Source organism: Rhinopithecus roxellana, chromosome 12 (genome assembly GCF_007565055.1).
Source record: "Rhinopithecus roxellana isolate Shanxi Qingling chromosome 12, ASM756505v1, whole genome shotgun sequence".
NCBI classification, from domain to species: Eukaryota; Metazoa; Chordata; class Mammalia; order Primates; family Cercopithecidae; genus Rhinopithecus; species Rhinopithecus roxellana.
The window spans coordinates 27759251-27784450 of NC_044560.1; the positions used below are offsets into that span (position 1 = coordinate 27759251).

Consider the following 25200-nt stretch of genomic DNA (forward strand, 5'->3'; position numbering starts at 1 on the left):
CTTTTTTTTTTTTTTTTTTGAGACAGAGTATCACTCTATCTCCCAGCCTGGAGTGCAGTGTCATGATTACGACTCACGGCAGCCTCAACTTCCTGGGCTCAAGCGATCCTCCCATCTCTCAGTCTCCTGAGTAGCTGGGACTTACAGATGTGTCCCACCATGCCCAGCTAATTTTCATGTTTATTTGTAGAGGTGGTGTTTTGCCATGTTGCCCAGGCTGGTTCTTACCCAATTTTTATCTTTGTTCTTTGGGTTCTGTTTTAATGCCATCTCTAGTCCTGTGGATTGAAAGGAAAATCTGGAAGAGAAAAATGTTTGTAAAAATGAAGCAGCAGGCTGAGCATGGTGGCTCATGCCTATAATCCCAGCACTTTGGGAGGGTGAGGTAGGCAGATCACTTTGAGCTCAGAACTTTAAGACCAGCCTGGGCAACATGGCGAGACCCTGTCTCTACAAAAATACAAAAATTAGCTGGGTGTTGGTGGCTTGCTTCAGTAGTCCCAGCTACTCAGGAGGCTGAGACTGGAGAACCACTTGCGCCCAGAAAGCAGAGGCTGTGGTGAGCCGAGATCACGGCACTGTACTCCAGCCTGGGTGGCAGAGTGAGACCCTGTCTCCAAAAACAGAAGCAGCAATTTAGCGTATGATTGTTTTGTGATCACAGTGCACATCAGAAATACCTTGGGGATTGCTAGAATATGGATGTCGTCTGTTAGCAGTTCAGTTCTATTAGGAAGTTTTAATTTGAATCACTTATTATATTATGCAAGTCATTGTTAGATTAAGGGGTACAAGAAGTTTTCTGTTCCTTTATGACTCAAAATTGGAGTCAGTTTAAAAATGAAAATATTTTGGTCACAGCTTTGTAATCTTGGGATATACTATTATTATTTTTTTAGACAGAGTTTCACTCTTGTAACCCAGGCTGGAGTGCAGTGGCGCGATCTTGGCTCACTGCAACCTCTACCTCCTGGGTTCAAGCGATTCTCCTGCCTCAGTCTCCTGAGTAGCTGGGATTACAGGCACCCACCACCACGCCTAGCTAATTTTTGCTTTTTTTTTTTTTTTTTTTTTTGAGACAGAATTTGGCTTTTGTTGCCCAGGCTGAAGCGCAATAGCACGATTTTGGTTCACTGCAAACTCCGCCTCCCGGGTTCAAGCAATTCTCCTGTCTCAGCCTCTGGAGTAGCTGGGATTACAGGCGCACGCCACTACACCTGGCTAATATTTTGTATGTTTTGTAGAGATGAGGTTTCACCGTATTAGTCAGGCTGGTCTCGAACTCCTGACCTCAGGTGATCCCACCGCCTTGGCCTTCCAAAGTGCTGGGATTACAGATGTGAGCCACCACACCCGGCCTAATTTTTGTATTTTTCAGTAGAGACAGGGTTTCACCGTGTTGGCCAGACTGGTCTTGAACTCCTGACCTCAGGTGATCTGCCTGGCTTGGCCTCCTAAAGTGGTGGGATTACATGTGTGAGCCACCACGCCTGGGCTGGGATATATCATTTTGTAAGATATCAGCCTTTCTTATCTCCTCAAAATCTTTCATAGAATCGTAACTTCTGTAGAAATCTGCACATGCCTTCTTTCTTGGTTCAGCCACAGAAAACTTATAGAGAACCGCAACCCCCAATTAATGCTCCAACAATATGATATTACAGATTCTTGGCCAGAAACTCACACATCTGAGGTTTCATCAAAGCACTGGAAGCCCTGGTAGTTAGTTTTATTGTCCTTGATAGGTATGTCAGCCTCACCCCAACTGGCTGATGGAGAAATGGATGACCTCATTTTCAATTATTTTGATTTGCCAAATTCTTTTGGTTTTGTGGGAGTAGCATATACTCTTAATTGCAATTCTACTGCCTACCTAGATGGGTGGTGTGGAATTCAGTAGCCTATGTGGGCTCCAGCTCCTTTTGTATTTAGACAGTTATCTGTTATTTATTTATTTGTCTTTTAATTTTAAAGGTTAAAGAACAAAGATGTATTAATCTTCTCAGATATCATATTTTATTTATTTATTTTTGAGACAGAGTTTCACTTTTGTCACCTGTGCAATGGTGCGATCTTGGTTCACTGCAACCTCTGCCTCCCGGGTTCAAGCGATTCTCCTCAGCCTTCAGGATAGCTGAGATTACAGGCACGTGCCATCATGCCTGGCTAATTTTTGTATTTTGGTAGAGACAGGGTTTCACCGTGATGGCCAGGTGGGTGTTGAACTCCTGACCTCAAGTGACCCGCCCGCCTCCGCCTCCCAAAGTGCTGGGGTTACAGGCATGAGCCACCATGCCCACCCAGGTATCATATTTTAAATGGCCTGGCCCCTAATAACAATTTTAGGTATTGCAGAAGGGAATTATTTCTTAGGACTTCATTAAATAGCCTGCCTTTTCTTTATTATCATTAAGTTTCTCTTAATGCTGTTAATAGGGATTTTAAATTTTGAATTTTGAATTGCAATGCTGTTGTTCCTCTGCAGAGAGCTTCACATGGGAAGGATTTCATGGTTTGTGACAACAAATGCTATGTGTTTTACAGCAGACTACTAACTTACCATTGTATTAAGGTGTACAATTTTTTTAACTAAGTAAATGATGATTGAGAACATGACTTTTTTGAGAAATAAATACCCTATATGGACTTAATTCATTCTAATCTATTTTCTTGGACATATTGCTAAGTCGTATTCATTGTTTTTTTTTCAGGATATTGACATTAAGAAAGTAAATGGAGTTCCTCAATATGCGTTTCTGCAATACTGTGATATTGCTAGCGTTTGTAAAGCTATTAAGAAGATGGATGGGGAATATCTTGGAAATAATCGCCTCAAGGTAAATGAATTTGCATAAATTATTGTGCTGTTATGATTTGCTTTGTTTTTTAGGATTTGAAGGGTTTTTTTTTTTTTGCATATGCCTTAGTATTTAAGATCCCAGTAAGACAGATAACCATACAAGTGATATACTTCTTTGCATTCCTATCCTATTATATACTATAATCTGATTAATACTTGATTAGCCAGGCAGGATTGCTTTTTTGTAAATTTCAATTTAATTTTAACCAGATGGTTCCCACTTGAGATGTTGATTTGATAAGATTCCTATAGAAAACCAGTTTTCTCAGAATTCTGTAGTTGAACAGTAATTGTGAACCTTACTAATAGAAATTTTGCTTTTTATATTCAGCTGGGTTTTGGAAAGAGCATGCCTACAAACTGCGTGTGGCTAGATGGGCTTTCTTCGAACGTGTCAGATCAGTATTTAACACGACATTTCTGCCGATACGGGCCTGTGGTAAAGGTAGGCGGGAGGTTTTGGTGTGTGGTTCAGACTTCTGACTCCCTCGTCTTGGTGTTCTCTCCCTTCAGTCTCAATTGCTAGCATTGCCTTTTTCTTTAATAACTAGCACATTGAAATTATGTTTGCTAAGATTTGGTCAGTAAGGGCATTTGCATCTGTTGCCTTAAGTTATGAGTATTTTGAAAAACTATTTTGAACCAGCCAAGGTGATTAATTTTGAAACTATTCTCATAGTATAGTTAAATAGAATGAAATAGAAATGTTGCTTAGGGATTTTTATAATTTTATCTTACATTAAAATTAGATAGTCTGATTATATAGTTGTTCACATTTACACTAAATAGGTAATTAGACTTTTTTTAAATGAGTGGAAGTTCACACAACAGAATATTCATCTAACCAAAGTTTTTTATGTAATACATCCATAAGCAACAGGAAAAGGGTCTCTAGACCCAATTCAGTGTGTGGAGGTAAAGCTTTGGTTCCTTAAAACTGTGTTTACTCTGTGGTAGGTATATTGTATAGCCTTGACAATACTTTTTTTTTAAAATTAATTATTTTTTTAATTGAGTCAGAGTCTTACTCTGTCCCCCAGGCTAGAGTGCAGCGGTGGGATCTCAGCTCACTGCAACCTCTGCCTCCCAGGTTCAAGCGATTCTCTAGCCTCAGCCTCTTGAGTAGCTGAGATCACAGCTGTGGGCCACCACGCCTGGCTAATTTTGTATTTTTAGTAGAGATGGGGTTTTGCCATGTTGGCCAGGCTGGACTCAAACTCCTGACCTCAAGTGATCCACCTGCCTCGGCCTCCCAAAGTGCTGGGATTATAGCCACCATTCCTGGCAGAAAATCCTTTAAATGTAGGTTTTGTTGTTTAGAAAAATACACATCTTAAAGATTCCCTGTATACAAAAATCCACAGCCTTAAGACAGTTGTGCTACTTGTAGCCAAAATTCACAGAAAATCTTTGTTGTTCTTAACTTTTCCTTCCTTTCCAGGGTGTTTTTTGTTGTTGTTGGCTTTGCTTTTTTGTTTTCAGCCAAAACAAGACGAATCCTTCACTGAAATACAGTACAGTGGTTTGCGAACATAGAAAACAAAGTGAAATACAGAAAAACAAAGGCATAATATCTATGATTCTAAACCGTCTCTGCACATTTTCATTTTGTATTCACTACAATGTGCATCACACTGTTTTTTAAATAGAATAAAATATATAAAAATATATATTTTCTCATCAGTGTCCTTGTGACTTAGGATTTTGTTGGGACTGACACTAAGTCCAGTGGAAGAGGCTCTTATTTCTTTTTTGTTTGTTTGTTTGTTTGTTTGTTTGTTTTACAGGTGGTGTTTGACCGCTTAAAAGGCATGGCCCTGGTTCTCTACAATGAAATTGAATATGCACAAGCAGCTGTAAAAGAGACCAAAGGGAGAAAAATCGGTGGGAATAAAATTAAGGTGTGCAGAATGACTTTAAACAGAAGCAAAACAAAGTCCTATGTAAATCTCACCCTCTTGGGCTGGGCATGGTGGCTCATGCCTGTAATCCCAGCATTTTGGGAGGCCAAGGTGGGTGGATCACCTGAGGTCAGGAGTTCGAGACCAGCCTGATGAACATGTTGAAACCTTGTCTCTACTAAAAATACAAAAAAAATTAGCCGGGCGTGGTGGTGCATGCCTGTTAATCCCAGCTTCTTGGGAGGCTGAGGCAGGAGAATTGCTTGAACCCAGGAGGCGGAGGTTGCAGTGAGCCAAGATCATGCCATTGCACTCCAGCCTGGGTGACAGAGTGAGACTCCATCTCCCAAAAAAAAAAAAAAAATCTCACGCCGTTAATAACTAGCATTTTGTAGACTGCCAGCCTGCCAGTCAGGGGAGTGGTTACAGGACATGTATGCTGTATCATTAGTGTTTAAGGGGAATATTACAATTTTATGCTCAGATACTTGTGGGCACAGCATCTTTAAACCATTAGCCACAGATCCTTCCCCAAAAATCCTCTTATTCAAAGAAGTGTGCCTCTCAGTGTCTGGGTGCTGATGCTCACACAGACACTTTCAACGCAGGCTCAACCACAGTCACCCATGGGTGTCTGACACCCAGGGCCTCATAGTATCAGTCTGGCATCCTGAATGATACGTCTTTCTTTCCTTTCCTACTCCCCTGAAGAGTGGGTAGCCACTGAAAGCTTAATTTTATGTCCAGTTTATGTATTTAAAAACTTGTATTCATGGTAGTTTGAAGGAATTTATGCACTTGATAACTATGATTGTTAGGTTGAAAGAAGTTTTTTAAAAATAAGATGATAAGATAATTGATAGCTGATGAACATCATATGCTTGAATAACTTTGAGGCCCAGCTGTGAGTAAAGTTTAAAATGTTCATCCATATTTTGTTTTATATTCTAACTGTAGTTTTGGCAACAGAGATTGCTGGATTTAGTTGATCTGATTACTGAATTGCCGTTTCAGTTTTCCATTTTGCTTTTTTCACTCCACGATTGCATTTGAAATTTTATAAATTTCATTCCTTTATCACGATTTATACAGAATTTGAGAGATTTCAGGTTAATAAAATATAGTTTCAGTGATGAGGACAGTTTTACCTGAGATACATTGCTGTTTCCTGACATTTTCTCAGAAGGGCTATGTTGTGAAGAATTTTCAAATTTGGTAACATTTTTCCATCATTAAAATTCAAAACTTGCATCAAACACCTCTTTTTTTTTTTTTTTTAAAGGTGGACTTTGCAAATCGGGAAAGTCAGCTGGCTTTTTATCACTGCATGGAGAAATCTGGTCAAGACATCAGAGACTTTTATGAAATGTTAGCTGAAAGAAGGTATGTATTTTAAACTTATCAGTGTAGCTTGAGTTTTAATACAGAAACTTAAGATGGCATTAAATTTTATTTTTCACTCTTTACCCCTACTTTTATATTCTAGAATAGAGAACGCTTCTCTTTTATCACTTCATATGGAAACACAGGTTTATTTTTGTGAATTCAGTTTTCAGGTGATTCCTATGGGTTTGGAGCAACCTGTCTGGATTTCTCACTGAATGCTCATAGAGCTTGAGTTACTGTTTTGCCAGGTGATAATGTACTTTTTTTTTTTTTTGAGACAGGGTCTCACTCTGTCACCCAGACTGGAGTGCAGTGACATGATCATGGCTCACTGCAATCTCTGCCTCATAGGCTCAAGTGATCCTCCCACGTCATCTTCTTGAGTAGCTGGGACTACAGACACTTGCCACCACGCTGGAGTAATTTTTGTAGAGACGGGGTTTCTCCATGTTGTCCAGGCTGGTCTTAAACTCCTGGGCTCAAGTGATCTGCCTGCTTTGGCCTCCCAAAGTGCTGGGATTACAGGTGTGAGCCACCGCACCTGGTCTGCTTTATGTGCCGTTAATCATAAATACAAATCATCTTGCTTATAGTTACTTCTTAAAGTAAATGTATTAATATATGTTAGAGTGCATTATAAACTGTTAAATGGCTACATATTTAGTAATGACAACATCCAGGTTGTCACCACACATGTGCTCATACATTTAACTAGAAAAAATAAAAACTTCCAAAAGAATATCAAGAGCTTTGTTTTAAAGTTGAATCTCTTAAATATTCAAAGTGAATCAATAAGCCAAACCACATGTAAACTGGCAACTTTGGCAATGTGCAGAGCAAACCTGATTTCCCCTTGTTAATACTTTCAGTTATGGTTATGTAGTATTTAATACCTTTTTCTGCTGAACAGACTGAAATATAGTAAAACATCTTAAGATAATGTCACCAGATTCTTCAATAGCTGATTACTTTTGAAAATGGAAATTTGGTCCATATGATCAAGCTGTTTTTCCAGATACGCCTCTGATTAAGTTTTCTGGAATGTTCCCACTAGGTCTCCACCCCTGTACATACGTGTTAGACAAAAAGTTTGTGTGAAAAACGCCTTTAGACACTTGAATTCAAAGTATGAAAAGGGCTCCATGGCAAGATGAGCCAAGTCAGTGTTGCGCTGCCAGAAGCCCTGTTGAATGCATTCCCTTTCTACTGCCTCTTCTTGCCATTTCATTTTTGTTTAAGTGATAGCAAGTATTAATATATATTAATTCATTTCTTAGTGGAATATTGTACAACAGTCATTGAATACTTGGTGCTTTTTTTTTTTTTTTTGCGATGGAGTCTTGCTCTGTTGCCCAGGCTAGAGTGCAGTGGTGCCATCTTGGCTCACTGCAACCTCTGCCTTCCAGGTTCAAGCAATTCTCCTGCCTCAGCCTCCTGAGTAGCTGGGACTACAGGCGCATGCCACCACGCATGGCTGATTTTTGTATTTTTAGTAGAGATGGGGTTTCACCATATTGGTCTGACTGGTCTTGAACTCCTGACCTCGTGATCCACCTGCCTTGGCCTCCCAAAATGCTGGGATTACAGGCGTGAGACACCGTACCTGGCTTACTTGGTGCTTTTTAAATGAAAAATGCTCCCTACGGCCAAATTCTCAAAAGCTCTAACTTGTCAGGTTTTGATGGTTTCCCACCAGATCGGAATCCAAATTACAAAGCTTCAAAGATCAACACTCCTTTAGCTAGAAAGTCAGGCTTGATAGGCTGTTTTCTCAGTTGTGTGAGTGTAAGAGAGAGCGAGAGTGAGTATAAAATTGTGTGGCCACATGCAAGAGAATGTGTGTGTCTTATGTCAGGAGAGGAAAAACTTCTCCATCCTGGCTTCCCAAGTAGCAATTTGAAGTAATTGTTAATACAGTAAATGCTTACAAGAAATTATCTATATGTGAGTAGAAAGCATCCCAGAGGCCTACTTGCACTTAAAAACATAGAAAATCCATTAAAATCCTCTGCGTACATTAAATATTTTAGAACAGCAGTTTTGTAAGGGTTGAATAATGTAATGTGGATGTTACTTTTTGTATATTACTACTTAAAACCTATTTTTTGGCTCACGCCTGTAATCCCAGCACTTTGGGAGGCCGAGACGGGCGGATCACGAGGTCAGGAGATCGAGACCATCCTGACCAACACGGTGAAACCCTGTCTCTACTAAAAATACAAAAATTAGCCGGGCGCGGTGGCGGGTGCCTGTAGTCCCAGCTACAAGGGAGGCTGAGGCAGGAGAATGGTGTGAACCCGGGAGGCGGAGCTTGCAGTGAGTGGAGATCGCGCCACCGCACTCCAGCCTGGGCGACAGAGCGAGACTCCGTCTCAAAAAAAAAAAAAAAAAAACAAAACAAAACCTATTTTTTTTTTTTTTTGAGACGGAGTTTTACTCTTGTTGCCCAGGCTGGAGTGCAGTGGTGCGATCTCGGCCCACCAAAACCTCCGCCTCCCGGGTGCAAGTGATTCTCCTGCCTCGGGCTCCCGAGTAGCTGGAATTACAGGCACGCGCCACCACACCTGGCTAATTTTGCATTTTTAGTAGAGACGGGGTTTCTTCATGTTGGTCAGGCTGGTCTCAAACTCCCAATCTCAGGTGATCTGCCCGCCTCAGCCTCCCAAAGTGCTGGGATTACAGACGTGAGCCACTGCACTCAGCCAAAACTCATTGTTTTTTTTTTTTTTTTTTTAATAAGTGATGAACTAACTGGCTTTGGGTTTGTTCTGTGTTTTTTCTCAATCTCCTCATGAGGAAGCAGGAGGGTGTGGGACTTCACTGTGACCCAGGTTTGTCCCATGTGGTTTCAGTTGGCAGTGCTTATGGAATGCATTTCTTGCGTAGACCTTGAGGATCTTTGCCTTTTCTATAGAATGGAAGTTATCTCACTAAATAGTTGATGCATGAATGAAAAAAATGCTTTAACGCTAATGATAATTCAGCTCAGGAATGCAAATAACAGCTATATTTGCACAGGGCTTTCCCATTTTCCGAGTAGTACTTCATTTGGTCCCTCACATACTCTGTCAGGTAACCCTTTTTATGGAAAGAACTTTTGCTAATAAGGTCACAGGCCAGTAAGGGCCTAGGCTGGGGATAAACCTAGGGTTCCTACCTGCTAGTGTATTGAGCTTACCCTTTACTATAGTGGTTCTTGAGATGAATTTACAGGGTCACATTGTGATTTAGATGACATCTACTTATGGTACTTTGGATACTGTTTGGTTTTGTGAACAGAGTTCTCTCTGAACCTGACTTTCTGCAGTTCCTCAGTGTCCCTGTACATGGTCCAAGTGCCAGTTGTGTTGTCCCTGCTTAAACAGTTGAATTCTTTGAGGGTAGGACTGCTTATTTCTTTTGTTGTCATGGGGCCCAGCAAAATAAGTATTTGTTAAGCTGAATAGTGCTCCAGCATGAATGTTTATACATATATTTCTGCCTTCCAAAACTTTTTTCATGTTACTACTTTTTAAATTTTTATTAATTATTATTATTATTATTTTTTTGTAGAGATGGGGTCTCGCTGTGTTGATCCTGTCAGTCTTGAACTCCTGGCCTCAAGCAGGCTTCCCAAAGTGCTGGGATTACAAGCCTAAGCTACCATGCCCAGCCCATATTTTTAGAAGTAGTTTTAGTTTGCTTAATTAAAAAGATATCTTGATGCTGTGTTTTTAAAATATGACTGAATCCTACCATTAATATGGGCAGTAAACGACCATTCTAGGTGTCTTACTCACTTTATAATATTAGAAGGTATATAATGTGTTCACCTTCATGTGGAAAATATATCCCCAAAGTATGTATTTATGGTGGTAATGAGTTAAATTAGCCTGATTCCATGCCCAGTAACAGTTATTTATGAGCTGGCTGGTCAGTATTTAGACAAGGAATCTGATTCCCATGGAGCTATGGAAGGATCATCTTGAATCCAGTTAAACCAAATGTCATAGATACACAATAAAGTATTTTCTTTGAACGGAGAAAGTTCAATGTAAGTACATACAATAGGCCAGGCATGGTGGCTCATGTCTGTAATCCTAGAACTTTGGGAGACTGAGGCGGGCAGATCACCAGAGGTCAGAAGTTTGAGATCAGCCTGGCCAACACAGTGAACCTGTCTCTACCAAAAATACAAAAAAATTAGCCAAGCGTGGTGGCGCATGCCCGTATTCCCAGCTACTCATAGTGGTGGGGTAGGGTGGGGTGCTGGTGAGGCAGGAGAATCCCTTACACCCCAGAGGTGGAAGTTGCAATGAGCTGAGATTGTGCCACTGCACTCCAGCCTGAGTGAAAGAGTGAGACTCTGTCTCAAAATATATATATATATACACACACACACACACACATATAGATATAGATATATATAAAATAATGTGTTATTGATGTTTCCGGTGTTGGAATGTTCTGTCTAGATGCTTCGTTTGCTGTTCAAAGGAGTTGGAACATTATTTAGTAGCAGCTTTGATATATTTTTCTAAAGTTCATTCTTTCAACAAATATTCAGTTGAGTCCTTTGAGCCAAGTGCTATTGTAAGAGCTAGAGAAATTTTGGCCAAGAAGACAAAGCCTGTAACTTTATGGGGATTAAGTTCTAGTGTTCTTTCAGTGAGCTGCTGAAGGTAATAGTGTCTAGAATGAGCCAGGTGTATCTACGTGAGAGAACAAACATTGCTGAGAATGAACGAGCGAAGGAAGTAATTGGCCTCTGTTACAGGTGTATTTAATTTCATATAATATATGTTCTTGTGTGTAAATTTAATCCTATTTTGAATGCACCAGACAGGTCCCTGTGGGAGAAAACCTGTAGTGAGTTCCTTAAAACTGGAAAAGTTCTCTCACGGTGCTTGCAGTCATCCCTGGTTTGTTAGTTGGCAGCCTGGGGGAAAGTGACAACATTTACTGAGGCCAAGTGCCTGCCTAGGATTATGCTAGGAAAGTTTTTACAGATATTATCTTAATCTTTTTAAGAGCTTTATGAGGAAAAGCTACCATCATTTTATGAGTGAGGAGACTGAGTTCAGAGAGTTTAACCAGGTTCTAGTGTATTTTTAAAAAATTGTGAATTACATAGAAGTGTTACCAGTATCATACAGGTCACATAGATGGTAAGATTTTAGTTAAAATTTTTATCTGTTTTTCTAAACAGTGGATTTATTTCCCAAGTTGTGGTAAGAATATCTTTTTATTATTCTATATAGTAATTTTGTGGGAGACTTAGGAGTGTGGGGATATTGTCCAGTAACTAGTGTCTGCTTTGTCACAACGCCGGAGTTACCAGAAACATTAAAAAAGGGTTGAATCACCACTGTCCAATAGAAGCATAATGTAAGTTATATAAGTTCTGTATATGTAATTTTAAATGTTCTAGTAGCCACATTAAAAAGACAGTGAAATTAATTTTCTTTAATATAGCTAAAATATTGTTTCAGCATATATCGGTCTAAATTGTTGTTGTTTTTCTATAAACTATGTCTACAAAATTGAGTGTGTATTTTACACGTCTCAATTTAGCTAGATTTCAAGTGCCTAGTAGCTACTTGAAGCTATAGTGGATAACCACTACAAACTAATCGTTTCACAAATGATTAAATAATGTCAAAGATTTTTTAGAAGCAGGAATTTCTGATTTCATGTGTATGATTTCATGCATAAGTGATGAGGAAACAAAAGAACTAATATCTTTGTTATTTTTTGGCAGAGAGGAACGAAGGGCATCCTATGACTATAACCAAGATCGTACATATTATGAGAGTGTTCGAACTCCAGGTACTTATCCTGAGGATTCCAGGCGGGACTATCCAGCTCGAGGGAGAGAGTTTTATTCAGAATGGGAAACTTACCAAGGAGACTACTATGAATCACGATACTACGATGATCCTCGGGAATACAGGGATTACAGGAATGATCCTTATGAACAAGATATTAGGGAATATAGTTACAGGCAAAGGGAACGAGAAAGAGAACGTGAAAGATTTGAGTCCGACCGGGACAGAGACCATGAGAGGAGGCCAATTGAACGAAGTCAAAGTCCAGTTCACTTGCGACGTCCACAGAGTCCTGGAGCGTCTCCCTCTCAGGCAGAGAGGTTGCCGAGTGATTCTGAGAGGAGGCTTTACAGCCGATCCTCAGACCGGAGTGGAAGCTGTAGCTCACTTTCCCCTCCAAGATATGAGAAACTTGACAAATCTCGTTTGGAGCGCTATACAAAAAATGAAAAGACAGATAAAGAACGAACTTTTGATCCCGAGAGAGTGGAGAGAGAGAGACGCTTAATACGGAAGGAAAAAGTGGAAAAGGACAAAACTGACAAGCAAAAACGCAAAGGAAAGGTTCACTCCCCTAGTTCTCAGTCTTCAGAAACCGACCAAGAAAATGAGCGAGAACAAAGCCCTGAAAAGCCAAGGAGTTCTAATAAACTGAGCAGAGAGAAAGCTGACAAAGAAGGAATAGCAAAAAACCGCCTAGAACTCATGCCTTGCGTGGTTTTGACTCGAGTAAAAGAGAAAGAGGGAAAGGTCATTGACCACACTCCTGTGGAAAAGTTGAAAGCCAAGCTTGATAATGACGCTATCAAATCTTCTGCCCTGGACCAGAAACTTCAGGTCTCTCAGACGGAGCCTGCAAAGTCTGACTTGTCTAAACCGGAATCTGTTAGAATGAAAGTACCAAAGGAAAAGGGGCTTTCAAGCCATGTTGAAGTGGTGGAGAAGGAGGGCAGGCTTAAAGCCAGGAAGCACCTCAAGCCTGAGCAGGCTGCAGACGGGGTAAGTGCTGTGGATCTGGAGAAGCTGGAAGCAAGGAAAAGGCGCTTTGCAGATTCCAATTTAAAAGCAGAAAAGCAAAAACCAGAGGTCAAGAAAAGCAGTCCAGAGATGGAGGATGCTCGCATGCTTTCAAAAAAGCAGCCTGACGTATCCTCTAGAGAGGTCATTCTGCTGAGGGAAGGAGAGGCCGAAAGAAAGCCTGTGAGGAAAGAAATTCTTAAAAGAGAATCTAAAAAAATCAAACTGGACAGACTGAATACTGTTGCCAGCCCCAAAGACTGTCAGGAGCTTGCCAATGTTTCTGTTGGGTCTGGCTCAAGGCCCAGCTCAGACCTACAAGCAAGACTGGGAGAACCAGCAGGTGAATCTGTGGAAAATCAAGAAATCCAATCAAAAAAACCCATTCCCTCAAAACCACAGCTCAAACAGCTGCAGGTGTTAGATGATCAAGGACCAGAGAGAGAAGACATTAGGAAAAACTACTGCAGTCTTCGTGATGAAACACCTGAACATAAATCAGGCCAAGAGAAATCACATTCAGTAAATACTGAAGAAAAAATTGGCATTGACATCGATCACACGCAGAGTTACCGAAAACAAATGGAGCAGAGTCGTAGGAAACAGCAGATGGAAATGGAAATAGCCAAGTCTGAGAAGTTTGGCAGTCCTAAAAAAGATGTAGATGAATATGAAAGACGTAGCCTTGTTCACGAGGTAGGCAAACCCCCTCAAGATGTCACCGATGACTCTCCTCCCAGCAAAAAGAAAAGGATGGATCATGTTGATTTTGATATCTGCACCAAGAGAGAACGGAATTACAGAAGTTCACGCCAAATCAGCGAAGATTCTGAAAGGACTGGTGGTTCTCCCAGTGTCCGACATGGTTCCTTCCATGAAGATGAGGATCCCATAGGCTCCCCTAGGCTAATGTCAGTAAAGGGGTCTCCTAAGGTAGATGAAAAAGTCCTCCCCTATTCTAACATAACAGTCAGGGAAGAGTCTTTAAAATTTAATCCTTATGATTCTAGCAGGAGAGAACAGATGGCAGATATGGCCAAAATAAAACTATCTGTCTTGAATTCTGAAGATGAACTAAATCGTTGGGACTCTCAAATGAAACAAGATGCCAGCAGATTTGATGTGAGTTTCCCAAACAGCATAATTAAGAGAGATAGCCTTCGAAAAAGGTCTGTACGAGATCTGGAACCTGGTGAGGTGCCTTCTGATTCTGATGAAGATGGTGAACACAAATCCCACTCACCCAGAGCCTCTGCATTATATGAAAGTTCTCGATTGTCTTTTTTATTGAGGGACAGAGAAGACAAGCTACGTGAGCGAGATGAAAGACTCTCTAGTTCTTTAGAAAGGAACAAATTTTACTCTTTTGCATTGGATAAGACAATCACACCAGACACTAAAGCTTTGCTTGAAAGAGCTAAATCCCTCTCTTCATCTCGTGAAGAAAATTGGTCTTTTCTTGATTGGGACTCCCGATTTGCAAATTTTCGAAACAACAAAGATAAAGAAAAGGTTGACTCTGCTCCAAGACCTATTCCATCCTGGTACATGAAAAAGAAGAAAATTAGGACAGATTCAGAAGGGAAAATGGATGATAAGAAAGAGGATCATAAAGAAGAAGAGCAAGAGAGGCAGGAATTGTTTGCTTCTCGTTTTTTACACAGCTCAATCTTTGAACAAGATTCCAAGCGATTGCAGCATCTAGAGAGAAAAGAGGAAGACTCTGACTTCATTTCTGGTAGGATCTATGGTAAGCAGACATCTGAGGGAGCAAACAGCACAACTGATTCCATTCAAGAACCAGTAGTTCTGTTCCATAGCAGATTTATGGAGCTCACACGAATGCAACAGAAAGAAAAAGAAAAAGACCAGAAACCCAAAGAAGTTGAGAAACAGGAAGATATAGAGAATCATCCCAAGACCCCAGAATCTGCTCCTGAGAATAAAGATGCAGAACTAAAAACTCCACCTTCCGTTGGGCCTCCAAGTGTCACAGTCGCAACTCTAGAGTCAGCCCCATCAGCACTAGAGAAGACCGCTGGTGACAAAATGGTAGAGGCGCCTTTGGTAACAGAAGATAAGACTGTGGAGCCAGCCACCGTCTCAGAAGAAGCAAAGCCTGTGTCTGAACCTGCTCCTGCCCTTGTGGAACAGCCGGAACAAGTGGACCTGTCCCCAGGAGCAGACTCCAATAAAGAAGCTGCCGTGATTCCTGTGGGTGTTGAGGAAGGTTCATCAGGTGACCAGCTGCCTTATCTGGATGCCAAGCCTCCAACTCCCGGGGCCTCATTTTCCCAGGCAGAGAGCAATGTAGATCCAGAGCCTGACAGTACCCAGCCACTTTCAAAACCAGCTCAGAAGTCTGAGGAAGCCAGTGAGCCAAAGGTCGAAAAGCCAGACACCACTGCAGATGCTGAGCCTGACGCAAACCAGAAAACTGAAGCTATTCCTGAGGCTCAGCCCCCAGCTTCTGAAGATTTAGAGGTTGATCCTCCAGTTGCTGCAAAAGATAAAAAGCCAAACAAAAGCAAGCGTTCAAAGACCCCTGTTCAGGCAACTGCAGTGAGTATCGTGGAGAAGCCCGTCACAAGGAAGAGTGAGAGGATAGACCGGGAAAAACTCAAGCGGTCCAATTCTCCTCGGGGAGAAGCACAGAAACTTTTGGAATTGAAGATGGAGGCAGAGAAGATTACAAGGACTGCTTCTAAAAACTCTGCTGCAGACCTTGAACATCCCGAACCAAGTTTGCCTCTTAGTCGAACAAGGCGCCGTAATGTAAGGAGCGTCTATGCAACCATGGGTGACCATGAAAACCGCTCTCCTGTCAAAGAGCCCATTGAGCAACCAAGAGTGACCAGAAAGAGATTGGAGCGAGAGCTTCAGGAGGCCGCGGCGGTTCCCACCACCCCTCGAAGGGGAAGGCCTCCAAAGACACGCCGGCGAGCCGATGAAGAGGAGGAGAACGAGGCCAAGGAACCTGCAGAAACACTCAAGCCACCTGAAGGATGGCGGTCCCCACGGTCCCAGAAAACAGCAGCCGGTGGTGGCCCCCAAGGGAAAAAGGGAAGAAATGAACCGAAGGTGGATGCTGCACGTCCTGAGGTCACCACTGAGGTGGGCCCCCAAATAAGTGTGAAAGAGAGCCCCACGGAACCCAAGGCTGCTGAGGAGGAGGCAGGGAGCGAACAGAAATGTGACAGAAAAGATGCTGGCACAGACAAAAATCCCCCTGAAGCCACCCCTGTTGAAGTTGTAGAGAAAAAACCAGCCCCTGAAAAAAACTCCAAATCAAAGAGAGGAAGATCTCGAAACTCCAGGTTAGCAGTGGACAAATCTGCAAGTCTGAAAAATGTGGATGCTGCTGTCAGTCCCAGGGGGGCTACGGCACAGGCAGGGGAGAGGGAACCTGGAGTGGTGGCAGTCTCCCCTGAGAAAAGTGAGAGTCCCCAAAAGGAGGATGGTTTATCATCCCAATTGAAAAGTGATCCAGTTGATCCAGACAAGGAATCAGAGAAAGAAGACACGTCTGCCTCTGGGCCGTCCCCAGAAGCCACCCAGTTAGCCAAGCAGATGGAGCTGGAGCAGGCCGTGGAACACATCGCAAAGCTTGCCGAGGCCTCTGCCTCTGCTGCCTATAAGGCAGATGCACCAGAGGGCCTTGCCCCAGAGGACAGGGACAAGCCTGCACACCAAGCAAGTGAAACAGAGCTGGCTGCGGCCATCGGCTCCATCATCAATGACATTTCTGGGGAGCCAGAAAACTTCCCAGCACCTCCACCTTTTCCTGGAGAATCCCAGACAGATCTGCAGCCCCACGCAGGTGCACAGGCGCTGCAGCCTTCTGAGGAAGGAATGGAGACGGATGAGGCTGTATCTGGCATCCTGGAAACTGAGGCTGCTACAGAATCTTCGAGGCCGCCAGTCAATGCTCCTGACCCCTCAGCAGGCCCAACAGATACCAAGGAAGCCAGAGGAAATAGCAGTGAGACCTCACACTCAGCGCCAGAAGCCAAAGGGTCTAAAGAAGTGGAAGTTGCTCTTGTTCGGAAAGACAAAGGGCGCCAGAAGACAACCCGATCACGCCGCAAACGGAACACAAACAAGAAAGTGGTGGCTCCTGTAGAGAGCCATGTCCCTGAATCTGACCAAGCTCAAGGCAAGAGTCCTGCTGCAAATGAGGGGACAACACTACAGCACCCCGAAGCCCCACAGGAAGAAAAGCAGAGTGAGAAACCCCATTCCACTCCTCCTCAGTCATGCACTTCTGACCCAAGCAAGACTCCCACCACAGAGAATTCGTCCCAAGAAATCAGTGTTGAGGAAAGGACTCCAACTAAAGCATCTGTGCCCCCAGACCTTCCCCAGCCCCCCCAGCCAGTGCCGGTGGATGAGGAACCTCAAGCCAGGTTCAGGGTGCATTCCATCATTGAGAGTGACCCGGTGACCCCACCCAGCGATCCAAGCATCCCCATACCCACACTGCCTTCTGTAACTGCAGCAAAGCTTTCACCCCCTGTCTCCTCTGGGGGGATCCCACATCAGAGCCCCCCTGCTAAGGTGACAGAGTGGATCACAAGGCAGGAGGAGTCACGGGGTCAGTCCACTCCATCTCCAGCTCTTCCCCCAGACACAAAGGCCTCTGACATCGACACCAGCTCTAGCACCCTGAGGAAGATTCTCATGGATCCCAAGTATGTGTCTGCAACAGGTGTCACTTCCACGAGTGTCACCACGGCCATTGCAGAGCCTGTCAGTGCTGCCCCTTGCCTACATGAGGCCCCGCCCCCTCCAGTTGAATCTAAAAAGCCTTTAGAAGAAAAAACAACAGCTCCAGTGACAAACAACTCTGAGACACAAGCCTCGGAGGTGCCGGTAGCTGCTGACAAGGAAAAGGTGGCTCCAGTCATTGCTCCCAAAATTACCTCTGTTATTAGCCGAATGCCTGTCAGCATTGACTTGGAAAATTCACAGAAGATAACCTTGGCAAAACCAGCTCCTCAAACCCTCACTGGCCTGGTGAGTGCGCTCACTGGCCTGGTGAACGTCTCCCTGGTCCCAGTGAATGCCCTGAAAGGTCCCGTGAAGGGCTCAGTGACCACACTGAAAAGTTTGGTGAGCACCCCTGCTGGACCCGTGAACGTCCTGAAGGGGCCTGTGAATGTTCTTACGGGGCCAGTGAATGTTCTCACCACTCCAGTGAACGCCACGGTGGGTACAGTGAATGCCGCCCCAGGCACGGTTAATGCTGCTGCGAGTGCAGTGAATGCCACAGCAAGTGCAGTGACCGTCACAGCAGGTGCGGTTACTGCTGCATCTGGTGGCGTGACGGCCACAACAGGCACGGTGACAATGGCAGGGGCAGTGATTGCGCCATCAGCAAAGTGCAAACAGAGAGTGAGTGCTAATGAAAACAGTCGGTTCCACCCAGGGTCCATGCCTGTGATCGACGATCGTCCAGCAGATGCAGGCTCAGGGGCGGGACTGCGTGTGAACACTTCCGAAGGGGTTGTGCTCCTGAGTTACTCAGGGCAGAAGACTGAAGGCCCACAGCGGATCAGCGCCAAGATCAGCCAGATCCCCCCGGCCAGTGCAATGGACATTGAATTTCAGCAGTCGGTGTCCAAGTCGCAGGTCAAACCCGATTCTGTCACAGCATCGCAGCCTCCATCCAAAGGCCCTCAAGCTCCTGCAGGCTATGCAAACGTGGCCACCCATTCCACGTTGGTACTGACCGCCCAGACATATAACGCCTCTCCTGTGATTTCGTCTGTGAAGGCTGATAGGCCATCCTTGGAGAAGCCCGAGCCCATTCACCTCTCGGTGTCCACGCCTGTCACCCAGGGAGGCACGGTGAAGGTTCTCACCCAGGGAATCAACACGCCCCCTGTGCTGGTTCACAACCAGCTGGTCCTCACCCCAAGCATTGTCACCACAAACAAAAAGCTTGCTGACCCCGTCACCCTTAAAATTGAGACCAAGGTCCTTCAGCCGGCCAACCTGGGGTCCACGCTCACGCCTCACCACCCTCCTGCTCTGCCCAGCAAACTGCCTACAGAAGTAAACCATGTCCCCTCGGGGCCCAGCATCCCAGCAGATCGAACTGTCTCCCATTTGGCAGCCGCAAAGCTAGATGCTCATTCTCCTCGACCGAGTGGACCTGGGCCGTCCTCCTTCCCAAGGGCAAGCCACCCTAGCAGTACTGCATCCACGGCACTCTCCACCAATGCCACAGTCATGCTGGCTGCAGGCATTCCAGTGCCCCAGTTCATCTCCAGCATCCACCCAGAGCAGTCTGTCATCATGCCACCCCACAGCATCACCCAGACTGTGTCCCTGAGCCACCTCTCGCAGGGTGAGGTGAGAATGAACACTCCCACGCTGCCCAGTATCACCTACAGCATCCGGCCAGAAGCGCTTCACTCTCCTCGGGCTCCACTGCAGCCCCAGCAAATAGAGGTCAGGGCCCCACAGCGTGCCAGCACCCCGCAGCCAGCCCCAGCTGGCGTGCCCGCGTTGGCCTCCCAGCACCCTCCTGAGGAGGAAGTGCATTATCACCTTCCCGTCGCTCGAGCCACAGCCCCTGTGCAGTCAGAGGTACTAGTCATGCAGTCTGAGTACCGACTGCACCCCTATACCGTGCCGCGGGATGTGAGGATCATGGTGCATCCACATGTGACAGCAGTCAGCGAGCAACCCAGGGCCGCGGATGGGGTCGTGAAGGTGCCACCAGCCAGCAAGGCCCCTCAGCAGCCAGGGAAGGAAGCTGCCAAGACACCAGATGCCAAAGCCACCCCCGCCCCTGCCCCCGTCCCTGTCCCTGTCCCCCTCCCTGCCCCTGCCCCTCACAGTGAGGCCCGTATCCTCACAGTTACCCCCAGTAACCAACTCCAGGGGCTGCCTCTGACCCCTCCTGTGGTGGTGACCCACGGGGTGCAGATTGTGCACTCCAGCGGGGAGCTGTTTCAAGAGTACCGGTACGGCGATATCCGCACCTACCACCCCCCAGCCCAGCTCACACACACTCAGTTTCCTGCTGCTTCCTCTGTTGGCCTGCCTTCCCGGACCAAGACAGCTGCTCAGGTGAGCTAGCCAGGTATCTCCCCACTGTCTTTTGGGCATGTGCTTGTGGGGCTCAGCAGGCTTTTAAGCAAAGATGTGTTAAGAAAATCAGGGGCCAGGTGTTGTGACTTATGCCTGTAATCCCAGCACTGTGGGAGGCCCAGACGGGAGGACTGCTTAAGCCCAGGAGTTCGAGACCAGCCTGGGCAACATGGCAAAACCCCATCTCAACAACAAAATATATATATATATAATTTAGCCAGGTGTGGTGGCATACACCTGTGGTTTCAGCTACTTGGGAGGCTGAGGTGGGAAAATCGCTTGAGCCCTGGGGGCAGAGGTTGCTTTGAACCAAGATGGTGCCATTACACTCCAATGACAGAGTGAGACACAGTCTCAAAAAAAAAAAAAAAAAAAAAAAAAAAACAGCCAGGCATAGTGGCTCACACCTGTAATCCCAACACTTTGGGAGGCCAAGGCCGGCAGATCACTTGAGGTCAGGAGTTGAAGACCAGCTTGGCCAACATGGTGAGACCCTGTCCCTACTTAAAAAGAAATCTGCCTTTTGGTAAAGATAGTGGTTGAGTACAAGTGAACTGGTCAGCTAGTTCCTAAAGATGTTGATCTTTTCATGAGTTTAAAGAGCTTTCTTAGTCCTGAGATGAAAGAATTAGATTACATCATGGGGAGCTCTGCATATGGGGAGGGAGCTCTTGCTGGGTGGCGTTGGTGGGAGGCAGGTAATCAGGGATCTCTCCTTACCTGGAACCCCGAGAGCAGCTCCTTTGATTCAGGCTCCTTCTGTGGGCCTGACTTAATGGGAGATGCCATATCTTACCCTTTCGCTATGGCCCTTTGGGTCATTTGTTGGGCCCTGGGGCTTGTGCACAACAGACTAACTCTGTCCCTTTGCCTTCCTTCCCAACCCCAGGGCCCTCCTCCTGAAGGTGAGCCCCTGCAGCCCCCTCAGCCTGTGCAGTCCACACAGCCAGCCCAGCCTGTGCAGTCCACACAGCCTGCCCAGACAGCACCACCCTGCCCGCCCTCCCAACTCAGCCAGCCCGGCCAGCCACCAAGCGGCAAGATGCCTCAAGTGTCCCAGGAGGCAAAGGGGACTCAGACGGGAGTAGAGCAGCCTCGCCTCCCAGCTGGACCTGCAAACAGGCAGCCTGAGCCTCACACCCAGGTTCAGAGGGCACAAGTGGAAACAGGCCCGACTTCCTTCCCCTCCCCTGTGTCTGTCTCCATGAAGCCTGACCTTCCAGTCCCTCTTCCCGCTCAGACTGCCCCAAAACAGCCGTTGTTTGTCCCAACAACCTCTGGCCCCAGCACCCCACCAGGACTGGTTCTGCCACACACTGAATTCCAGCCAACCCCTAAACAAGATTCCTCTCCACACCTGACTTCACAGAGACCCGTGGATATGGTTCAGCTTCTGAAGGTAAGCATGAGCAGGGGCTGCCCTTCCTGGCCCCTAGATTTTATGCCATGTCAAATGTACTAAGATGCCCTAGTTAACAGACCCGCAAGCTACAGCCTCTGGCTGTGTCCAGCGTGGCTCAGCCCTCCGGCCATGAGCTTACTTCCGTTTGTTTCCCTGTGTGCAGAAGTACCCCATCGTGTGGCAGGGCCTGCTGGCCCTGAAAAATGACACAGCTGCTGTGCAGCTCCACTTCGTCTCTGGCAACAATGTCCTGGCCCATCGGTCCCTGCCCCTTTCTGAAGGAGGGCCCCCACTAAGGATCGCCCAGAGGATGCGGCTGGAGGCATCACAGCTGGAAGGGGTTGCCCGAAGGATGACGGTAAGACTCTCAGGCCCAGGTGAGCAACTGCCCCACTTACAGGGAGGGAAGACGTAGGTAGTCCCTGCCAGCCCATCTCCCTGATCTGTCATGGAAGCGTTAACTTCATTGTTGTTGTTGGAACAGAGTCTCACTCTGTCTCCCAAGTTGGAGTGCAGCGGCGCAATCTCTGTTCACTGTAGCCTCTGCCTCCTGGGTTGAAGCCATTCTTGTGCCTCAGCCTCCTGAGTAGCTGGGCACCACCATGCTCAGCTAATTTTTGTATTTTTAGTAGAGATGGGATTTCACCATGTTGGCCAGGCCAGTCTTGAACTCCTGACCTCAAGTGATCTGGCTGCCTCGGCCTCCCAAAGTGCTGGGATTACAGGCCTGAGCCACTGTGCCTGGCTGGTATTACTGAAGTAAGCAATGAAGGGGTTCACTATGCTTCTACTTGGGGTGGGGGATGTAAAGTACCTCTAGACTCAGAAACAAGGCTTAACAGTTTTTAAAAATTATTATTTTTTAAATCAGCTTTCTCAGGTTGAAAAAGCTTTTTTTTTTTTTTTCTTTCATTCAAATATCAGGGTAGACTTTAAAGTCACCTCAGAGGTGGGGGTTTTTGTGGACCTGATACCGTGGGTTGGATGTGGGCTGCTGTTTGACTAAGAGGCCCCTGCTCACTGGCGGCTGACCTCTGCCTCAGGTGGAGACAGATTACTGTCTGCTGCTGGCTCTGCCCTGTGGCCGCGACCAAGAGGATGTTGTGAGCCAGACTGAGTCCCTCAAGGCTGCCTTCATCACTTACCTGCAGGCTAAGCAGGCGGCAGGGATCATCAACGTTCCCAATCCTGGCTCCAATCAGGTCGGTTGTCCTGTGTCCTTCCTTCACATATACACCCACAGGTGGGGCTGGTCAGGGTTGGTAGGTGGATTGACTCTTCTGGTACCCACTAGATCTGGCCGCAGAGCTTCCCAGAGGTGGGTCAAGGGGCATTTTGGACAGAAGTCAATAGAGCACATGGGGCGGGGCACCATCACCCATCCTGAGGAGAACCCAGGGAACCGCTGAGAACACAGGTTTTCCATGAGTTTAAAGTAGGGAAGAGGGCCCCAGGGGGGTTCCTGTGTGTAGTTTTCTGACACCTGCTAGGTCTTCCAGTGGACGTAGTCCTGGGACATTTGCTGGTTGGGGACTGACTTGGCCTGGCTGTTAGCACTGGGCCTCTTCAGGGCCCCCCAGTGGAAATGGTGTTGTGAGGGGTCAAGAGAGGGTCCCACTTTGCTCTCTATCCTGTCTCCAGCCTGCCTACGTGCTGCAGATCTTCCCGCCTTGTGAGTTCTCTGAGAGTCACCTGTCCCGCCTGGCCCCTGACCTCCTTGCCAGCATCTCCAACATCTCTCCCCACCTCATGATTGTCATTGCCTCCGTGTGAGCCACTGAGTGGTTATCACCTCAGTGAATCTTCCCAGGGCTCTGCAGTAAAAACAAAGGACAACCCAGCCAAGCAGAGGAAGAAGCTGCCGAAGGGGACAGACTCCACTGCCAGACGGCCAGCCTCTCGCTGTCCTGCCGCCCGGCTCAGTCGGACAGACTTCCTCTGGGAGTGGTGCTGCTACCTTGTATGTTTACATGATGCTTTAGCCCAAGGACACATCACCAACCGATGGACTCGCAGACACCCTGGGGCTGGGTTTCTCTCTCCTCTTTTTGGAGAAAAGGAACAGGGCAGTGGAATGAAAAAAATTTTTTTTTGTTTTTAAGAAACAAGAAAACAGAACTGCCTTTGCACTAAATTAGTGACTTGGACTTTTGCCCAGTGAAGACAGGCTGTGACACTCTGGATGTCTCGGTGTGTGTAGACACACATCGTGGGCTCCTAACGCAGGAAGGACTTCAAACTTCTGCTGAGACTTTGGGGTCAAGGAACATTTCATTGGGTTTTTTGTCCGCCCCCATCTTCCTTGCTCATTCAGATGCATCACCTTAATTTTCCTGCTGCCACCGTCTTTGATTCACCGGGATGTACAGTTTACAGTTGAAGAGCAAACAGAAAGGTTTTCTCTTGGTGGGATATGCAGAACTTGGGATGTGTGTATATATAAATATATAATATATATAAATATATATATAATACTGACTTAAAAAATCAAATCCCCCGACATACATTTTTTTTAATCTGTGCCAAAAATGTGTTTTCAGAGGAAATCTTATTTTCATATTCAGACTTTGTATTGCCCACTCATTTGTATAAGTGCGCTTCGGTACAGCACGGGTCCTGCTCCCGCGATGTGGAAGTGTCACATGGCACCTGTACAAAAAGACTGGCTAACCCCTCTTCCTATTACCTTGACCTCTTCCCCAACTTCCTAACACTTATTAATTTATGAAACTGTTTTTCTCAGCGCAGTTTTGTTTTGTGTGTCCATTGGATTACAAACTTTATTAAAAAATATAAAACACACCAAGTGTGAATGTGATTGTCACTTGGGTGGGAGGACGAACCATGGGTCCTTGGCTAATGGGAACAGTCAGCCCTTATCACGCTTTTGCTCCCCATGCCAAGTCTGTACATGGGAACTATTTCCCTTCTGCCTCCTAGTCACTCCTCCCCAAGGATAATTTTATCTTGTACAAAGGAGATTTTTGTCACGGACACTGAACCATTTCTCACAGGTCCTAACTGGTTCTTAGGTAATGTGGAAGGCACTTCCAATTTTGATACAGAATATAATCACGCCCCATGCCATCTCAGAAACATCTTAGCAAGCTTTGGTTTCTTGTCTCTTGCCCCCTCTTCCCTTCTTCCAGTGTGAAACAGGCTGGCTCCTGCAGAGGCATTGGCCTGCTGGGGCCCCTTGGGACTCATATGATCCTGTATCTGCCTCTAGACAGGAAGATGGGAGTTGTGGACGGGCTTCCCCTGCAGCTGGATCCTCTACAAGCTGTGGAGTTGGGGCAGGGACATGGGGACTACGAAGTTGGTGGTCTCACTTGCAATACCAATGGGCTCCTACAAATGGGCCTGTCCTGGTGTTGAGAAGATGGTATCCCCCTCTGAACGGTGGACCACAGGTGCCGGGGCCAACTGTAGGAAGGGAGTCGAGATGGTACCTCCTGACTCCTTGCTGAGAGGAGTGAGAAAGCTGCTCCACCAGCTCCCTACCTCCCCATCAAAGCCCCTGGCTGCTCCTTCCTGTCCCTCTGGGCTCCCAGCCTGGTGGCAGAGATGCCATCTTTTGAACCTTCCCAAAAGATGATGGCACTGGCTTGGCCTTAGTCCTCAGGCCAGGTAACTCTGAAGCAAGTGTGGCATCCATCTGCTCCCCTAGGCCCATCAGAGCCAGGGCAGTGGCCTGGGCCTGGCACTCTCCTTGGCTTACCTGAC

At 46.0% G+C, this 25200-nt stretch overlaps 1 protein-coding gene across 4 annotated transcripts in view; it reads left to right on the top strand.

Moving 5' to 3' along the window:
• The window catches only part of SPEN (spen family transcriptional repressor), a 103106-nt gene extending 78830 nt beyond the window's left edge, over nt 1-24276 (top strand). For 3 of the 4 annotated variants that reach the window (XM_030913628.1, XM_030913629.1, XM_030913630.1), the window contains 9 exons: nt 2712-2837; nt 3192-3305; nt 4648-4761; nt 6044-6144; nt 11888-20051; nt 20962-21471; nt 21638-21832; nt 22518-22676; nt 23116-23709. In XM_030913628.1, the coding sequence (XP_030769488.1) occupies nt 2712-2837; nt 3192-3305; nt 4648-4761; nt 6044-6144; nt 11888-20051; nt 20962-21471; nt 21638-21832; nt 22518-22676; nt 23116-23247 (9615 nt within the window). In that variant the 3' untranslated portion in view covers nt 23248-23709. Of the gene's footprint in view, nt 1-2711; nt 2838-3191; nt 3306-4647; nt 4762-6043; nt 6145-11887; nt 20052-20961; nt 21472-21637; nt 21833-22517; nt 22677-23115 lie in introns of all 4 variants that reach the window. The other variant, XM_030913627.1, reaches the window with a different exon arrangement.
• Nucleotides 24277-25200: the final 924 nt, after the last annotated feature.